At 42.1% G+C, this 20,645-nt stretch overlaps 2 protein-coding genes across 2 annotated transcripts; both read left to right on the top strand.

Annotated features, from left to right (window-relative positions):
* Positions 1-302: 302 nt before the first annotated feature.
* Positions 303-9,656, top strand: dhx33 (DEAH (Asp-Glu-Ala-His) box polypeptide 33). Its single transcript, XM_027010263.2, has 12 exons — positions 303-748; positions 971-1,131; positions 1,293-1,520; positions 1,597-1,767; positions 2,173-2,358; positions 3,036-3,147; positions 3,715-3,874; positions 4,160-4,248; positions 4,576-4,703; positions 5,132-5,335; positions 5,617-5,703; positions 5,844-9,656. Exons 1-12 carry the CDS (start codon positions 541-543, stop codon positions 6,150-6,152), a joined length of 2,043 nt encoding a protein of 680 aa, XP_026866064.2. The 5' UTR covers positions 303-540; the 3' UTR covers positions 6,153-9,656.
* Positions 9,657-10,884: 1,228 nt separating this feature from the next.
* Positions 10,885-20,366, top strand: vkorc1l1 (vitamin K epoxide reductase complex, subunit 1-like 1). Its single transcript, XM_027010265.2, has 3 exons — positions 10,885-11,143; positions 15,030-15,139; positions 16,876-20,366. Exons 1-3 carry the CDS (start codon positions 10,914-10,916, stop codon positions 17,100-17,102), a joined length of 567 nt encoding a protein of 188 aa, XP_026866066.1. The 5' UTR covers positions 10,885-10,913; the 3' UTR covers positions 17,103-20,366.
* The last annotated feature ends 279 nt before the right edge of the window (positions 20,367-20,645 follow it).

The raw sequence follows: 20,645 nt of genomic DNA, 5'->3' as shown, positions 1-20,645 counted from the left end.
ACTGCCGGTGTCGTAACGCATCCTTGTGTCGTACTCGACCCTACAATCTGCCAAATTAAAACGAATCGCATAACTAGTTACACTGGCATCATAAACTAAACATTTAAATATATGCCGTCTATAGTCCGACAGGGGTACAAGCGGTTAAAAGTTCCCGTCTAGCCCTGGGATTCTACTGCCAAATCCACTATACTAAATATCAGATTATCATGAAGAGCTTCATTAGCTGCTCAAGTTTATTTTTAAGCTTTCGCTAGCTAACTAAAAATCCAGGGAAACGCAGGGAATTTACCAGGGAAACGCAGAAAAAAGCTCACAAGACACGAGGTCCTGGCAAACCGACACGCAGCTTTTACGTCAATTCCGCGCGACGTCCAAGTTTGTGCCACGTGGGAGGCAATTCCTTTAACGATGAGGTAAACAACCACATCGCGAGCCTTCTCTACCTCACAAACTGCCCGGTTTGCCTACTTTTTTTTGTATAAGGTCAAAGTTCAGTATAAGAGACGGATTGCGTTTGATCGGTGCTGTCCTCGGATCATGCCCCACGATCCTGATCCTCCTCCGGCGAAGAAGTTTAAGCCGGGGTCTCCTTTCTTCCGTCTCGATAAGAAGCCTGTAATGCTACTACCCAGGAAGGGAATCACTCAGCTACCGATAGACGTCCAGAGGAAACAGCTTCCAATTTACCAGGCAAAATCTCAGCTCATCAATCAGTTAAGACAGCTGCATAATGCCGTGTTAATAGGTAAGACGATTAATCAACATAAGATCAGCGAGCTTTCTAGTTAGCAATGCTACGGCAGAATGCAGACAGCGTATTGTTAAGCTTGTCCGCTAATCGTGCTTTTATCGCCGTTTCTCTTTACTAAATCTCCGTTTAACTCGGAATATTTATCTCTCGCATGTTAATTTGAAAACTGATTTGTATTCGACTCCTGTTGTCTGACTTGTTTTCTATACCTGTCAGGAGAGACGGGCTCTGGTAAAACAACGCAAATACCTCAGTATCTCTATGAAGCTGGAATTGGTCGCCAGGGCATCATTGCGGTCACACAGCCCCGCCGTGTGGCCGCGATATCACTGGCGGGCAGAGTTGCTGAGGAAAAGAAAAGTCAACTGGGAAAACTGGTGCGTTTTACTGTGTTTACATTAACATGGTTCTGTTACTACTATGCAAACATTTTAAGTTATTGCTATAATGATTGTCGTTAACTTTGTGTGTGTTGGGGGTTGGGTATTCTTGCCATTGTCGAACCTGATATGAAAACACAATTTCCCCTTTTGCTCAGGTGGGCTACACAGTGCGATTTGAGGATATGACCTCCTCAGAGACCAAGTTGAAGTTCATGACTGACGGCATGTTACTGAGAGAGGCGATAGTAGACCCTCTGCTGCTCCGCTACACCGTCGTGATCCTGGACGAGGCTCATGAGCGAACTATTCACACGGATGTCCTTTTTGGCGTGGTGAAAAGTGCTCAGCGCAAACGCAAAGAGCAGAATAAGATTCCTCTGAAGGTGAAAACTTAAAAAGGTTGACTAAACTACCCTCCACTGCCACAGTCCATATGCAACTATACTCTCTACTCCCCAGGTCCTTGTGATGTCTGCCACCATGGATGTGGACTTGTTCTCTCAGTATTTCAATAAGTCCCCTGTGCTGTACCTGGAAGGTCGACAGTACCCTATTCAGATCTACTATACCAAGCAGTCCCAGTCTGACTACCTGCAGGCAGCACTGGTTTCCATATTTCAAATCCACCAGGTTGGTGTCTCCAATCTGATAGAGGTGTTTAGGGGTGTGTGTGTCTGTGTATTTGTGTGCACATGCTGTTTACATGCTGTAGTTTGAGATCACTTATATTTCCCTTAGAGCTGAAACATTTGACCTTTGTCCGGGTTTTCCTGTTAAGACTGTATTTTAAACATGTTTGGTCCAAATAAGATAATTAACTAACTCATTTATTTATTTGGGGGGTAATTTAGTCATTGAAAACTGAACTTCAAAATCTAAAACCCATGCTTCACAACTTTTGACTAATTGCACGGTAGACAGACTCAACATGTTTGAATTAAGACCTGTTTTTTTTTCTAACAGTTGGCTTGATAGTTAGTCATAATGGATTTCTGCTTACGGGCTGTGTTCTGACACATTCAATTGGTGGTTCAGGAAGCCCCTCCTTCCCATGACATCCTGGTGTTCATGACTGGTCAGGAGGAGATTGAAGCGCTGGCTCGTACTTGCCGGGACATTGCCAAGCATCTCCCCGACACCTGTGGGCCAATGACAGTCATCCCCCTGTATGCCTCCCTCCCACCTGCCCAGCAGCTCAGGGTCTTTCAGCCTGCACCCAAGGTAGTTATGCAACACGACCTTTTGGATGATCTCTCACAGGTCCCCTATGGAAAAATGTTCAGAATTCACTTGTGTAATAAGTATATGTTGCCTGAATGGAGCGTGTTGGAGACAATTAGTTTTGAAGGTAAATAAGAAATGGTACAGTGCCCTTATGTTATATCTTATGGACTGTTCCAAAACACAGTATGTGGAAGATTTTTAAATACTCTAAAGCCAAAGTGGTACTTAGTTCTTGCATTCAAATGAAGCAGCATTAGTAGAAAAATTAATTATTCTCAATTATAAGGTCTAATTGATTCTTTCGAATTTATTTCTACAATTTGTTTAGTCGGAGCCTAAGTGCAAAAAAAAAGGTTCTGACAAGAAAATATTGCAGTCTAATCCCAAGTTGAGGGGCAAAATTCAGCACAATGAATGTTTTTCTGTTTTTTCCTGTAAATGTATTACCACTACTGCAGGCAGATTTACAGTTTAACATGTTTATTTGCCGTTTCCCTCAAGTTCTATGTTACAAGCTATTAGTCACATGGTTGAACACCTTCTGTCTGAATAGGAAGCAAAGCAAGACTTGGGAAGTAAAAAGCCTTCTTGAGCTTTTTGTTCTCATTATGATGTATTTCAAACCATATTTGGAATTCTTTTAATTATCATCGCATTTTTTCTCTGGATGACAGGGATGTAGGAAAGTCATCCTCTCAACAAACATTGCAGAGACATCCATAACCATCTCTGGTATCAAGTATGTCATTGACACTGGAATGGTTAAAGCCAAGCGCTTTAACCCAGGTAAGCATCCTGGTGTCCAGACAGTGGGGCTTTGCGTGTTAAAACAACAGTAGTTCATTGCATTGCAATCAAGTACAATGTTCTAGCGTTCCCTGATGATTTATTAAATTTAAGCTTGCTTTTGTTCATTCACTTACCAGACTGTCTTATCAAATTTATACTCTATACTCCAAAAATAATGGAAACCTAGGCAAGGTTTATTTATATAGCACCTTTATATATTTATATAGCACCTTTCATATACTGCAGTCACTCAAAGTGCTTTACAAATCAGAAAATGAGAAACAGATATGGGGGATTAAAAACAAAAAGGAAACATTGATTTCTTTTTCTATTTTTATTTAAAGAGAAATATAAAAGAGAAGTAAAAGCATTAGAACATACCTGAGATCTAGTACCCCAGAAAGGCTGTTGCAGAGACAGTTAAAAGACAAGACATGAAACCTAGAGATTACAGTGGTGTTATACCCATGTGACTTGCAGTAACAACATCCCAATAATATTAAGCAAGAACATACAGTCCCAGCAAGCACATGTGAGCCCTGACGCGTGCTGTGTTATTGTCAGACAGCGGTCTGGAGGTGCTGTCCGTGCAGAGGGTGTCCAAGGCACAGGCCTGGCAGAGAGCTGGCCGAGCCGGGAGAGAGGACTCGGGCTCGTGCTACCGCCTCTACACAGAGGAGGAATTTGACAACCTCGCCTCCATGACTGTGCCTGAAATACAACGGTAAAATGGATCAGAGTTGTGTTTTTATTTTTATATATATGCTTTCATACTTGCTTTGCTTGTTTCCCTCATTTTCTGACCATCACAGTTTTAAATGACTTTATGAGAATGGCCAGTAGTGTTGGTATTTTTGCATGAATTTCTGGGAAAGCTGTCGCAGTCTTGAAAGAGAAATAAAATAAGAGAAAGGTAATGTGATCAAATGGTTCAGCAGGTGGCTTGCTGCAAAGTATGAAACATGATCATCAGATTTCATCTGATCAGTGTGCCTTATGGGGTCTGCAGGTGTAACCTGGCTGGTGTGCTGCTGCAGCTGCTGGCTCTGGGCGTTCCTGACGTGTTAAACTTTGACTTCATGTCCAGGCCTTCTCCTGGTAAGAGTCCGATACCGATATGACATTTAATTCAGACTGTCTAAACAGTTATAATATTAGAATTGGCTTGGACCTACTTACAAAACATCCATTGTCCTCCTCGCCTTAAACTTTATTAATCACTTCATTGAGCAAATAAATAAATAATGATTCAGTCCTAGTTAATGTATCCATCAGCAATGTAGGTGTCTACTCAGAGGATTTGGTCAAAAACGGATCTCAATATAGCATTTATGAGACTTCAGAAATTAACACTGGGAAGGCTTTCTGAAGTAGGGACAATCTTTATTGGTGGAAGTACCGAGGCTTCTGACTGTGATTGGACAGAGTCGATGAGAACAGCAGTAGAGCAGCTGGACCTCCTTGGTGCTGTGGAGAGAAGGGGAGATCAGATCTCTCTCACTCCTCTGGGCAAGAAGATGGCCTGCTTCCCCCTGGAACCCCGCTTCGCAAAAGTAAGACAGAATCCCGCCCTTTGACTGTAGAAATGTTGCGCTTGGTGAGCTTTGCTCCTTGACTTTATTATTCTGTTGGTCATTTTCTCAGACCGAGATTTTCCTTGAACCTGTGATGTGGACAGGACTTTCAGTAAATCAGCACTGACATTACGATCTAGTTAGGCTCAGCCTAATCTGTGTACACAAAACCAGCCCCTTACGATGCAAATGTACCTGACTGCTTTCATTTATAAGGACCATGTTCACTATACAGGTTGTTTGAGACTGTGATTCCTCAGCAAAGAAAACAGCACTTTCAGTTGAACTAGGTGTTACTTCAGGGGGAAAAAGCAAAAAAAAAAAAAAAAATCCAGTCTGTACTAACAAACATTTCCTCTACATGTGATATAACCGTGGCTGTCTAATCGGTTGTCCTCGCTGTCTAGACTATCCTCGTCTCTCCGGAGTTCTCGTGTGCGGAGGAGGTTCTCACCATTGTCTCGCTGCTCTCCGTGGACTCCGTTCTCTACAACCCACCCGCCCGCCGAGATGAGGTAGTTGCCGTGCGGAGGAAGTTTGTCTCCAGCGAGGGAGACCACATAACCCTTCTCAACATCTACAGGGCCTTCAAGAAAGTCAGCGGGAACAAGGTAGGCAAAGCTCTTTCAACAAGAAATTTATGGAGCGAATCTTTGACTTTTCTCATGTAACTGTTGTGAATATATAAAAAAAAAAACAGCATTACCAAGCATTTTCTAAGGGTTCATTAAGTGTACATGGGCTTGGCTCTAGCTGCAGAGCACAAACAACTGTTGCATGTTCAGTTTTGAGAACTATAACATTTTTTTAATGTCATCATATGATCTTTTTATTATAATTTGCTTTTGACTTGGGAAGAGTGAATGTTACTGGTTTCTGCTCTTTGCTTCAGGAGTGGTGTAGGGAGAACTTCGTGAACAGCAGAAACATGGGCCTGGTGGCCGAGGTCCGCGCCCAGCTGAGGGACATTTGCATTAAGGTGCTGCTCATCAGGGCACTGCCACCTCAAACAGAACAAGAAACATGAGATTTTCGACTAGCCAGCTTTTATCCTTTTTTTTCCCCATTTGCAAGTATATCTTCTGATGAAGCTTAATGATGCTTTCATTCATCCCACAGCTGGGTCTGAAGCTGGAATCCTCACACTTGGAGCTAGCCAAGGTGCGCCGCTGCCTGGCTCACGGCATGTTTACCAACGCTGCCGAGCTGCAGCCTGACGGCACCTACGTGGCCCTGGACACCCACCATCCCGTGGCCATCCACCCATCCTCCGTCCTCTTTCAGGCCAAGCCGGCCTACGTCATCTTCAATGAGCTCCTTCACACCTCCCGGTGCTACATGAGGGACCTGTGCTTGGTGGACCCTGACTGGCTGCAGGAAGCCGCACCGGAGTACTTCCGCCGTAAACTCCACACCACCAAGAGCTAGTGGGGGGGCCCACTATAGGACTGCAATGCTACTGCTTGGTCAAACTTCGGAAAAAAAGGATATGTTGATATGGAACTCAAAACAGCTGATGTCATGATAATAGAGGATGGTTATTCTCACCACAGGAAACCTTGTTCTTGCTTCAGAAGCTTTTGGACTGTAAAGCCCAAATGCTGGAATGACCGAAAAGGATATTTGTTAAAAGAGGGGTAAATAGACAATTGGTTGATTGGGGGTTTAGAAATGAACAGAAGCATTTTGCTCTCCTTTGTACCAAGGACTCATTTGGCATGACCACAAAAGGCTGTGACTGTTTTGTGTAGTTAAGTGGTCTGTGCTTTCATAGCAGAAGCTGTTTTTGAAATGTATAACTCTTTCTACCTGAAAAACATGAACGATCCCTAAAGTTACTCTACAGACCCTAGTGTAGGTTTAGTTGGATGCACATTAGGTAAGCTTGGTTTGTCAGCGTTCGCATGTTTCTTTCAACCGCAATTCAGCCTCGGTTCATAGAAGCCATTTCTGGATCAGATTTGCCTTTGAGCCAATACCATAAAGCCAGTGTTGAGCCTTGTCCTAGATTAGTTCTCAATAGCCAGATTACAGACATATACAGGCAATACAGTTATTGTCCATTCTGTTTTTATAAAGAAGACATTTAAATGTTGCCCATCACACCTATTCAAGGCCAATGGCTGTTTCTAGCTGAATAGATAGAAAAACTTCCTTAATAATCACTAGCATTTTGTGGTCCTTTAAACAACCAACATGAACCCTGGCTCAGTTTAACATGGTTTTTATTGTGGGATGAAGAATGGTAAATGGTTTCTTTGCTTAAATTCTTATTACATGTTGTTGGGGAGAAGGTATATATTCATTTTTGACTGGAAAAAAAATTGTAACAGCTGTCTGACAACACAGTATTAGGTCTGTATTCCAGCCTCAGGCTGTGGTTATAATTTGGGCTTAGAAGATAATGTCAGTTTTAGAAACGCAGTTGGCTTTGCTCTTAGACTTTTATATGGCAAATGAGTGTTGAGGCCCAGCATGGCTGGCTGTGTTAACTATGCATGCCTTTCTGTAATATTTGTATACTACTCAAATCTAGACACCATAGACCTATATGGCAACACAGCCTACCTTCCACAGATTGTGGACTGTCATTGCACAAACCAGTGTACTTCTATACTATGCATGATGTATGATGAACATAATACAATGACTCAGGTTTCTACAGTACAGTGAATGTATCTCAAAAAAACACTTAGCATCATTCTAGGGACATTTCAAAATTTGTTGTGTTTAAAAAGAGCACGACCAAGGCGTGTTCTTAAGATTTACTGTGTAAACTACTTGCATCCGAAATACGATCACTTTACGGACATGCTTGAATTTTAAGAGATGGGTTTTTATTATTTATATTACTTAAATTTCTATTTTGAGTCATATTTGACTCTATTATGATGGGTTTCCCTTTCTTAGAAGCTCGTACTAAAATAGGCTACCACCAAGCAACCTGTATTCAGGCAAAACTAACCAACTGTATTATTAAAGCAACTTATTTAGGCTTTTCTTACTATGTTCCTGACTAAAGAGTTTCTTTTTCCACTTTTCTGTTAAAATTCCCCTACTTCCCTTTTCAGTGAGGAACGCTGGTAAGATTGCTTTTTTGAGAAGTGCATGAGTGGTTTGCTGAGGGGAAAACTTTTAAAATGTTGTGAAGCAGGCTGTGGTAACCTTTTTGTTTGTTTGTTTGTTTTTAAACTAAAACGGGAAAAATCCTTACTTGGGTAGTGCCTGCTTACTTCTGCTCAATCATGCTTTGAGTTATTTATGGTCCTACGAATTTGTCGAACAAAACGTTTCCATACCGTTTATATGAAAAATGTTGATTGCAATTTCTCAAGAAGTGATTAACTGTTGCTTTGGATTTTAAACCCGCAGAAGAGAGTGCCGTCATATGGCCTTGCACTCTGTATATAACCGTATACATAGCGTCATTGCCCCTGTGACAACAAGCTTGCCACTTCTGCGGCCCCCTAACTGAGGAGTAAGTCATCTCTGAACTATTTACGTCACCTTGGCGACCAAACCGCACACCCAAATAAAAGCGTTTTCTAGTCGGACGGAGGCGTTAGAAATAGGCTGGCCAATCAGAGCTCGGTTGCCATGGTTGCAAGCCAACCGAGATGAGCATCATGGTGGCAGAACAACTTTTGCTCGTGGCGGGATACGAAAACTCAAGTGACGAGCAGGACACCGACTATAAAGATGCATATGTTAACGAAAATAAACGGGGTACCGTAGCAGAAAACCCAGGATCCACGGTGAGTACCTTCGTAATGCGTAGCCACCGCTTTTAGTCGTTTTTTTACGCCCGGGAGGAACTACAAATTATTAGATAGCGGGCTTCCATATCTCTTAATGAAAATTTGTTTATATTTTGTTTCTTTTTAGCTAGCTGATGTTAGATAAAAATGGAGAAGTCTCCGCCACGCATTTATGAAAGAAGAGAAAAAGAATATAAAAGTTTAGAATGCGTCGAACTTGACGTAAACATTCCAATATGTTAATAAAAACCAAACGTAGCTAGCTAACCTAACTTGGTTCATGTTAATAGCGCCCTCCTCCCCGTTCAAATAGCACTGTCTCTGTGTGCATATCACCTTTACCGGTTTCTGTTGCTCAGTACTTACGTTTTCGATTTGGAGTTGTTGCATTTACAAAATAGATTGCCAAAGTTTACTGAGGCACGGAGGTGTTTGAAAAGGTAGAAATTGTCGATTTACTTCAGGTTCATCTGGGGTCCAAGTTCTCAGACGCAGAGTTGGAATAAGAGAGTCACAGTAGTTCAGTTATTTCAACAATGAAAACTGATCTTATTCATCCAAGGTAAATTACCAGTCAAGGTGGCTACTAACGTCTTTAGCGATACAAATCTTCGGAAGTCTCCAGCTGTATAAGGTTGGCATGGACCAACACTTCTTTTTCACTTAATTCAACTCCAGGGACAATTCAAGACATCCACAAGTTGAATCAAGTGCTGGAGCATATAAATATCGAATCGCCAAGTCATGTAGACCTAGAGGGCTAGAGTTTGACCCGGCAGTTATTCATGACTATAAGATGGGACCTCAATGCCAGCATGACAGTACAGCAATTTACTTTAATCACTGTAATTTAATGTTTTATTCTTAAAGTGAATTGGAAGGTTTAAAACACAAACACCATTTACACTACACCTAAGAACACTTATAAGAGCCAACATACAAACATTACAAGCTATTCATGTGCGCAGCTGCAATCTGACACTAGCGGATCTAATTCCGCCGAAATGCGGAATAGGTGCGATGAATCTTGTACTGAAAGGGCCGCGCTGAGTGACACTGGCACTGTGCTCTCTTTAGGTCAGGGAAGGCAAACGAACACTGGGACCACGACGCGGTTCTCACGTCATCTCCAGTCTCTGCTTTTTGGCTCTATAGATACATGACAAAAAGCAACCTGCAAACAAAACGTCTCAGTTTAAGCAATTAGCTGGCTATCTAACACAGACCAATTTGCAACATTAGCATACATTTTAAATGTCAGAGCTTGTTTTTAAAATGGCAGCTTCCACAGCAAAGGTGGAAGAACGCAACATGTCCTGGCATGTTGCAACAATGAGGAACAAAGACTAAACGCCCAACACGCTGTTTGCAATGTGTTATTCTCACCAAAACTCCATCTCTCAAGATGAAGAGCTTTTGCTTCTCTTGCGCTTCATTTCGCTGTTGTGATATTTTTCAACAATTTTTCTCTCGTGTCCCGCAGGGCAATGGCGATTTGTGTTTAATCCGATTTCTCTCTTAGTTCTTCCTTTTCCTCCAGCATGACAAGAATACTCGTTTAGGTTATAATACTCATATTCGTCGTAGTGCGACTCTTCAAACAAGGACAGCCTTTCAATGTCAGTAGTCATGTTTTCAGCTGAAATGTTGCAGTCCCCTTACACTAACAGCTCTTCGACGAAAACTCTGCTAATGTGAGTAAACAACAGCTGATGTCACGTAGTGTTCAGGAGCCTGTAAGTCACGTGGGTTCTCGTTGATTGGTTGGAGATTTGTCAGTATGCGTACTCCCACGTTCAACGCCTGTTTCTCCCATAGAAAATATATGGGCTTCATACAAAACCAAATCAGTAGTATAAATGAATCAAAAACATATTGTGACTATTAAAAGGTTTGTCCTTCAGTAGAGCATAAACTTTATAGTATAAACCCCACAACAGATTATTAAAACCTCGAAATGTTTAACTATGAAAACTGATGATTTCCACATGGTGGCGGTGTGGTCTTTCGGGAAAACAGAAAGGTCTTTGTGTGTGAGAAGTCTAAGAATTGTCTGTAGCTCAGTTTATTTCCCAATGCAATGTAAACATTTGACATAAAATATAATTAAAGGTAATCGAAACGTTACTTTGTTGCTCTTTATGTCAATAATGCATCTAAATATTGAAGTAGCCTTTGCCTTAGAAATGTAACATTTGTTAGGATTTGAGTGTTTAATCAGACGCGTCAAAACAATGTGGACTCTCTGGCAGGGACATAAAAACAAACCTTGAAACCTACTGGAAGCGAAGTATGATCCACCCGTTGGACGAAGAGTGGCAAGCCGGGGGACACGCCCCTAACCATGTGGACACGCCCCTAGCCGTGTGGATACGCCCCCAGCCTCGTGGACGCGCCGACGCTGTTCCACGTCGCCGCTCCTTCAGCCCCAATGGTAGGAGGCTGCGTCTGCGAGCAAGGCCGGGGAAAAATGGCGGCGCCCGTCTTGAGAGTGTCCACCCCTCGATGGGAGAGAATAGTCAGGCTCCTTGTTTGTCTATTAGGAATACTGCTATCCTTATATGCGTTTCACGTGGAAAGGGAAAAATCCAGGGATGGGAATTACCAGGCCATGTGCGACTTGAGCAACTCTATAAGCTGTTCCAAAGTCTTCACCTCCAGGTAAATGCAGTGCGGGTTGGCCACATCGAGGACTGGCTTAGCCAGCATAGTTGTGTCTTGTTGCGAGTTTTGCCACAGAGGGTATGCTCAAAGGGTCAGTTGTCCTGGACTACTGGATCTTAGCTAGCTGTCTGCAAGACGTGTTTTATTGGTAGGCTAATTTAATTGTCAAAGGAACAGTTGTGAACAGTAGCTAGCTGGATGGATGGATGGATGGATGGATGGCTAGCGAGCTTTTATTTTTCGGTAGCCCAGCGTCCCCGCTATGATTCAGTGTACAATGCAATATAGCAGTTAGCTCGCTAACCAACCAACTCAACTCGCACAAGAGGGATCTAGCGTTGCCTGTTAGTTAGAAGATATAGAAGTCTGTCAAAATAGCCTGGCGAACTAAAAGAGAAGTTAGCAAGCTATGCTTCCCCAGCTAGCTTCATAGCTACTGCCAACAGCATTCATTGTGTCGTTAGAGATACCCAGGTTATGCGTGCTGAAGAGATTTTTTATATTTGATTTCTGGTGATGTTTAGCTTATAACGTTGTTTTTGGTTTCACAATAACATTTAACTAGACGGCAAAATTGCATGTTTTATAGCTTGCAATTTAGCCCCCTTGCCAGCAAGAATAGCAAGCCCTCCACACCGTCTGGCAAGTAGCTAACGCTAGCTAGCAGCTGGCTGTACAGGTGCAGGTGTATTTTCAAAACCAGTTAACTAACTTTAGTTATTCTAGTAGTTAAATATGATGGAAATAAAACGATCTCAGTCTTCTTTTGTTTTTAGTTCACTCAGTCTTTATAAGACGCTGGATTTGACTGCGCTGAACAAAACGTAACCAGCCAGCTACCTTTCAAGCTGATTTGACTTTATAGCTGTTTTAAATACATGGTCTCCAAGAGTAGAAATTCATTTATATAATTTATCGTTATGTACCACGATCACTTTAAGTTGTGTTCAGCATAACACTGGTGTGTTTATTCATCACTGACGTGGACCTAGGTTGTAACTTCCAGGTCAAGATTAATGAGAGCTATCGGGCTTTGAGTTATGTTGGCGCTGTCATTTTTAGGTTTTGATCTATGTCTGTTTGTTTTATGAAGTAATTATTACATAAACACTTACATATACACAACTTGTACATTTTCTATTATGTGGTATTTGTGGATACATATGGCCTGAATTTTCAATAGCAGATTTCTATTTTTTTGATTCAAGCTCAGGTTGTTTTCAGTTATTAAAAACCCTGGGGAAATTAAGAGAGAAGGAGGTTTGTGCATAGAGAGGGAGTCATGAGATTCGACCTGCTGATGTTGTTTCTTAAATCACACGCAGACACATGCATGGAAGCAATTTGAAGAGGACATTGTACAAAGGAAAACTGAAAGAACTCTTGAATGAAAATAAAAATTAAATGAGCCATTTACATTCACTGCACACTGGCTTGCAGAGACCTAATGAACAGGGATATTTTATAGACCTTAAAATATTTTTCACCTGATAGTTTTGCTTGTATTCTGGACACCTACTCCTAGTTTTCCTGCTACCAGCATCTCAAAATGGGCCTGGTCAAAGACTGTAAGTCAAGTAGATGGGTGACAGTAGGGGACGTGATCGGTTTTTTTTTTTAGTTTTTTTTTTAACTTTCAGGCATCTTCTGGAGGTTTTCCTTTTCTTTTCTACTTTACTATGGATGGATTCTAATTCACTGCTCTAGTCTTCCCTCAGAGGAAATGCTTAAATGTCTGGGAAATAGCATGTCATGAAATAGCATGAAATACAGCTATCGCAATTGTCAGTTCATGGCGCGTCCCTAGCGAGAGACTAATATCGATATGGCACAGGTCTTTGATCGCTAGATTGTGATTTTTTTCTTTTCTCACTAAACAGATTTGAGGTTTGACTGCAACATTATTGAGGCAGCAGATCTGTGGTGGTGAAGTATGTAGGCCCTGATCCCCAGGGTCTTGAACTGCACTGCCGTGTGTGTATATACAAGCTTGTTGGGGAGATTGGCAAGCCTTTGCTGAACAGGTCTGTAGAATGTGTCTTGGTGGATGATGTCATTTGTTGCTGATGTAAAACCAGTTTGCGGTTTTGCTTACAAGAGCGAAAACCTTCTGTTACTAAATCATCACAAAGGACCAACGTCTCTTTGGAGTGCAGCTTACGTTTGCACATTACAAATGGCATATATTTAACATGTATATGTGGCAAGCTTTGTTGGTTTACAACCCTTTTTGTATTGGCACGATTGAGCCAACATCAGGTCTTCTGGAAACTTTAGACGACTATTTACTGCAATGTATTGCAGTTTCTGCTGTTAGACAGTTGCTGAATTTTGATGGGCTTTATAATGTACTAGCTGGAGACTCATTCTCTCATCTGTAACAGGGTTGTAATTGGCTGTTGTCTAAACGATGTCAAGCATCTTAAAATACTTTCATCCTAGTTTCTTTAATTAAGGCATTTTGATCATTTCACATTGCTTTGACATTTTGAGCAGTTTGCATCTCTTTAATAATATACAATGCAAATGTGTCACTGTTCTACAGTGCGAAAGAAAGTAATTGTCCAAAACAGACAAAAACAGGACATGGTGATGAGGACAGATGGGGGGTAGCAATACAAGAAGACAAGGTAGAAACAAAGGTACTGTAAGCACTCAGGATTAAAAGGGACAGTTATTTTCCTTGCCTTCAAACCCACACCAGAGAGAGTTGGTGGGCTGTTTGAGTTCGGAAATGGAGCTGTCATTAACTTGGTAGGTTCTTTATGTAGGCTATCAGTATTTATGATTGCACATTAAAGTACAAGGGCCAGTGGGATTTAACGACCTGCCAGTACTAAAATTGTCGATGGTATTAATTTGATACGGTTGTCTGTGCAGGATGTTACTGTTCCTGATTACCAACTGCGTTCTGAAAATAATTAGCCAGATATGTTATTGGTGCCCACTTTGTGCAACCCCTGCTCAGGTTTAGAACTGGGATGCAGGTTTAGAACTGGGACTGGTTAGGCCTATCTTACTGTCTTAGGTCTGTCTGACAGCAGAAGGGCTGACTGCAGGGCTCTCAGGCCATCCGGTTGAACTGTGAGGATTTGGAGTTCGCTCGTAAGAGCAAAGGCCATCTTTGTGAATGCAGTGGCGTAATTACCTGGCAGGGGAACCCTGTATTGGTTACGTCACTCACATCTGCCCTGGGTGGAACCCTTCTGTAACTCTCAGACTGTAGTGCAGATGAAGTGCTCGTAGTACCATAGAAACTCAATGGCCATTAACAATAGAAGCAGTAGTAGCAGTGGGGCAGTGGTAGCTCGGTGGTTAAGGTACTTGACTTGTAATTAGAACGTTGCCAGTTCAAGCCCCACCACTGCCAAGTTGCCACTGTTGGGCCTCTGAGCAATTGGCTTACCCCTCAATTGCTCAAGTTGTGTTCAGTCATAATTCTAAGTCGCTTTGGATAAAAGCCCCAAATAAATGCAGTTAAATGTAAGTATAATGCTCTTGTGTGCTGAATGCAATGCAGCTCAGTTGTTTAAGCGTTGTGTTTCTGTCGATTTCGCTTAAGAAACTTTTCTTTTTGTAATTTACTGAGGTAAAAATGTAAGGTCTCCTATAATGTTGTTGGGGTTAGAGGTGTTCTTTGTGTTGCCAGCGGAGGAAATCCATGGTCTGTTGCGTGACTGAATGTTTTGTCTTGTTGCACATTCTCTCTCCTTTTCAGTTGAAGCAAGGCTTCCTCTTTAGCGCACTTTGTGATCCCCAGAGATGCATGGAGCAGCCATTTGGGCTAACTTTAAGATCACCCGTGTTGAAGCAATTTCTCCACTCTAAACTGCCATGTTTCTCTCTCTGTCTCTCCCTCTTTCTTCTGTCTACCTCTCCGCAGATGGGGTCGAGGATTCGGATTGTTGGGATCCATCTTTGGTAACGACAGTGCAATAAACCAGCCAAACAGTGTCTACGGACTTTTCTTTTATGTCTTTCAGCTGTTATTGGGTAAGGACTTGACCGTGGCTGCTGATAACTAACGTTCCTGCATATCTGACTTTTCAGGCACGTGTCCAAGGCCGGATAGTCCTGATCCTTAGAACCAAAGCAAGGAAATCGAGCTGATGAAAGGGAACTAAGGTTTGGATTTGGGCCTGACATGGTCATCCTAAGGGATTAAGCACTCTACTAAAGGGATCCTAGCATGCGCAGTTAGTTTTGGTTCATTTCCTGCCATTGAGCTAATTCAGAAATGATTAGAGTGAACAGCAGTGTCTGTTACCAAAAGTAGGACAGAAGTACCACTCATGGAAGGCTCATGCACAAAAGCAAGTTTAATTACACTAGCCATGTGATAAGGTTGTTCCAGAGAAAAGGTAAAATTGTGCAGTTGGCTCCAATTTCTATATAGATGGCATCTAATGTCATGAAGCTGTCTTTGAGTGTGAACATCACAGCGGGCTTTAATAGAGATGTGTTCCTGCTGGGCAGAACAAGAATGATACCACAAATGAAGCGTTTTATGGAAATGGTGACTTTAATGTCCTGGAATAGCATAGATGGCACCATGGGGGGGGGGTGCGTGTGCGTGATTGCTGACTCAACCTCTCCCACATGTAGTGTTGGCCAGCTGATCAGCCCACAGGTCCCATGGACCTTGCGTCTCTAACACAGAACACAATTATCTTTTTCTTCTGTGGCTGAGTTGGACTAACACTACAACGATCACAATCAGTCCGATTAACACAAGCAGCACTTTGTCCTATATTTGCGCTGACAAAGTTTAGGAGCATTATGAAGAGGACATAATGACTTATTTTATCTTCAGTGAGTCATGGTTGGAGAATACTGTGGCAGTAAAATCAGGGAGTAGAGTTTGTGTGGCGTGCTTTTCGCCCGTGTTTTGCTTTGTGATGCCTGTTACGCCGCACTGCATTACTGGTTTCCATGGTCGAACATGATAAGGTTGTTTGCACACTTGATCAACTGATTGCCTCTTAAGAACATTATTGACAATCTGTTCTCATATTGTAAGCAAACTGAGTTATGCATATAGGGAAACTTGAGTAAATGATTATTTTTGAATCACCCACTTTTAGGCTACAGTATGTACTGTCTGCATTTAGAAAACAAATGTCACATTAAAGCTTTTCCTCTCATGCTCCTTTATATCCCCTTGCTGCATTAAAGAAGGAGATTAATCTTATTTCCTGTGAATATAAAATATTTATAATTCTGTTATACTCCCTTGTTTCAGTAGTCCTTTGTCTGCCCTTGGTGCCATTTCGTGTGTGTGTGTGTACGCACGCACTGTATCTGTCCCTCTTTCTCCCGTAATGAAATTTCACGACTATGAATAGCACGGCTTTAGCAGAACATGCAATGAGTGTCCTCCATTCTGGAGCACAGGCCTCCTTATGGCGGGGGAGGGGCCGAGAGGGGAGAGGTCACGGCTCCATGCCTTCCTCTGCTCAGATCCTATCAGGTGCGAGGTAGAGCATCTCGGCAGTCTTTTGCTGCAGAAGTTTAACTAGAACTGGACTCAAGGCCAGGCATCTCAAGTCATCTGAAGCAGATGGCTTTTAATACGTCTGCCTCTGGATTGTTGCTCATAAGTCTGAGGAGTTCCATAAGTAAGATCAACTGATTCACATGTAATGTATGAGACAAAACGAGATTTGGTGATTGTGTTTATAGCTCTTCCCAACTTGTGTGTGTGTGTGTGTGTGCGTGCTCGTGCGTAGGTATGACAGTGAGTGCAATGGCCGCCCTGATCCTCATGACGACATCGATCGTCTCGGTGATGGGCTCACTTTACCTGGCCTACATCCTCTACTTCGTCTTGAAGGACTTCTGCGTCATCTGCATCAGCACATATGCACTGAACTTCATTCTCCTCGTCCTCAACTACAAGCGACTGGTGTACTTGAATGAGGCCTGGAAGCAGCAGCTCCCAGCAAAGCAGGACTGAAAAAGAAGAAGAAGAAAAAATAAGGGTGAAATGAAACAAACGAGACAAGAAATGTGACCTCCAAACGTTTGACTTGCCACCGGGAGACTTTGCTTCCAAACAAATGTTTATTCTGCCCTCTACGTCGAAATCAAATTGTGGAAGAAAGAAAACAACTTGACAATTTAAAATCCTAAGGGCCACAGTTCACACGTTCATTCGCATATATAGGAAGGAAGGATTGTAAACGGGGGGTGGGGGGGGAGGAACACACGCACATTCGCTTTTGCTTTTTCTTCATTGGTGTCCCGTGTTTCCCCTGAAAAGAATGAGCCCAGACTGGGCCAACGGATAAGAGAATCCAAAGGAAGACCACGGAAGCAAACGTGCTGCCGAAAAGACAACAGCTGCACCGCGAAGGGAAGAGAGAAAAGGCGGGAACAGGAGGCATAGCGGAGGCGTCCGACTTTAAAATGGTGCTTACTTGAATTGGGCTGGAAAGTCTTGTTCTTGTCGACCTGAGCTGTACACTGAACTTGATTATAGGCTTTCGTAAGAATAAAAGAGCATGGTCACGAGGTTTATGTACACTTACAGAAATGATTCCATTAAAAGACATGAAAAGGGGTAAACACCATTAAGACAAAAAATAAATTGTTATTTTTTATGTTTACAGTATGTTTTTTTTTGTTGTTGTTGTTGTTTGTTTTCTCTTTGAAGAGGACCACTAATTTTAAAATCTGGGTGAATGTGAGATGTTTGCGTGTAGATCAGTTTTATTAGATCACCCACAGACTTTTTTTTTTTTTTTTTTTTTGGTTTAGTTTTGTTGTACAGTTGTGGAGATGGCAGCTGTGTGTAATGTTACCGGGCTAGTTTGTGTCCAGACAGTCCTGAAGGAAACAAAAAAACACTGTTCTCAAGTTAGGACTAAGTGTAGCACCACCACCTCATACATGTAAGAACAAAAAGAGGTGGCATTGTTGTTATTATTATTATTATTATTATTATTATTATTACTGGGTTTTTTTTCCCAGTTGAGAGAAGCATCTTTTCATCTCAGAGCTGTGCTGTACATCTGCAGCAAGCACTCACCTTCCAGTTTTGGCTGCTGTTGGTGGTTTTGTGGGCACCAAGTACAGCTACTCCAACGTTATCATGATAATTTATTTAACTTCTGAGTACCTCAGAATCTTGGGTCAGGTTCAGCGTTTTATTTGGGAAATTGTCCCTTGACTGTGTTCACGGTAACGTGTCCCTGCATCCTGCTAAGACGCCTTGTCAGACAAACACCTTTTCTGTTCTCTTTTTGTAAATACGCTTGTATGTGAACATTCCCGATCAGACAGTAACATTCACTAGAGAATAATGTGCCTAAAATATGGATTACATTGTTTGTGAGGTTTTTTTTTTTGTCCTATACTCAAAGTGTGCTGTGCTTAAAGTATTTTCTCTCTTCCTGTTTCTTGAACATTTACTGTGATTTTCCAACCCGTTGCTTTTTCCCACTGAGTGTTCAGAATAGTCAGCACTCAGTCAGCACCTGCCTTTTTGAGCCTGCTCCCAGCAGACTTGCGGGAGGCTCTTGTATGACGACCCATGTGCTTAAAAAAGCAGTCCCAGATCCCCGTGATCGTGTAGGAGATGGGCATATAATTTATTGTCTTTAAAACCACCCTCTTCACATTTTACTAATAGTGATCCATCACTTTATTACAGTCCATTATACCCAGGCACTCAGTTCAATGGGTTCTGTCTTGGATGTGAAACTACATCACCCAGCATTCTCTTCTGCACTAAGCCACTGCCTCTCAGTATTACCCCTCAGTAGGTCTCGCAATACAAAGCCCTTAGGATTGCCTTTTGTGGAGCGCAGAAAGGCAGAGCCACACCGTTGCTGGCTGACCCTTCTTTCTGATTTGGGAACACAGTGTGTCTCTTCTGTTAGCGATGTGAGCAAACCATGTTTGGGAGCAAAGTACAGCCTGTGGTTTAGATTTTGTCTGTGTGTATGGTCTTGGTAGTGCTGTTTAAATGAATGCTTGTTAAAGCTTTTTTTTCCCTACATCTGCTCTGTGATGTCCATGTTACTGATCATGCTATTTCTTCTCTCCCTTTTCATTCAGTCAGAACAAATCTATAATAGTCCTGCAGTCAGACAAAAAAGTACTTCATAAAGGGGAGAAGTTTCATTCTGACAAAGTGTAAGGAAGGCCTAGCCTCAACACACACACGCACACACAGGCCAGATTTCCGTCAGTGAAAGTTTCAGTCCTTTGGAGGATTTATAAGTAGTTATGTGTGTATTGTTGGCATGGTCATAGCTTAGGTCAACAGATAAAGCAGAGCCCTGGCCTATCACAAACCATTTGTTTAGAAATGGATATGAAACCAAGCCAGTTTCTAATGCATATCATATATAGCCTTGGGCTATGGAGCGGGCTTGAGTTTACCTCAATCACAATGGCTCGAGTGTTGGAGATCTTTTGGGATAGTAAGTGTAACGTGTTGCCCTTGCTAACGTAGAATATCTAGTTCCACTGATAAGGTTTTTTGAGAAAAAGGATTCTTGATGGCCTTGTCTTGTGTTTGTGCTGATCTTGGTGGTCTTGGTATGTGAGAATTTTTACATCCTTGAAACATGTGCGCACACCCAAACAAAAACATTGTTAATCCAAGCAAGTCATATAAAGACCTAGAAGCATCTTTAAATTGTCCACAAATCAGTTGTGTAAGTGCAGCTGAGTGTAATTAGAGCCATCTACTTGCATCGTGTATAAGCCTTGTGTGTTTTCCCCCCAGAGTTGTATGGTCTTCTGAGTTCGTGCTAGTCAAACATGTATGACATTCTCAGTCATGCCGTTTATATCGTTCAAACATTAGTAGGGGATCTGCATTCCTAATGCATAGTTCTGTCCAGTTCTGATGACATTAAAGAAAGTCATATGGAATGCCCCAAAAATAAGGTCAGAGGGGGAAAGGCTGTATCCCAATCATACGCCACTAAAAGTGCCTTCTGTTTGTCCACTGGGCCTTCAGTAGATTAGACTCAACTGTACAGGCTTGACTTATCCAAAGACAGGTTACAATAATTTGCATGTTATGCCTGCCTTCCTGAGGGCCAATTAAGAAAGAGACTGGTGATCCTTTGACATTACATTACATGTAACATTACATCCTTTTTTGGATGCTGAGAGTTAGCATTCACCCCACCATTTAAAACCATACACAGTGCACTGTACCCATCCCTATCTCAAGAGGAAAAAACCCCAACCCCCCCCCCCCCCCCCCCCAAAAAAAACCTTGCTTCTATGCTTTTTTAACCCCCCCCCCCCCCAATCAAATGCCATTCTTTTGGTTCAGCCCTTTAGACTTCGTGCTTATTTTTCTCTCTGGTTAGGATAGTTTAGGATTATTTAGGATATTTTCACGTCTGGCTTCATGAAACAGTAAAGAGCTGGGGCTGATACAGGATAAGAAGCATCCTGTCCATGTATTATATTCATTAGTATATGACAAGGAAACAGACCGCAGATAAGTGCTTTTTTACTTCAAGACGTCTGA

Source organism: Electrophorus electricus, chromosome 6, assembly GCF_013358815.1.
Source record: "Electrophorus electricus isolate fEleEle1 chromosome 6, fEleEle1.pri, whole genome shotgun sequence".
NCBI lineage: Eukaryota > Metazoa > Chordata > Actinopteri > Gymnotiformes > Gymnotidae > Electrophorus > Electrophorus electricus.
The sequence above is the reverse complement of the archived record's forward strand: the minus strand, read 5'-3'. Positions and strand labels throughout refer to the sequence as shown.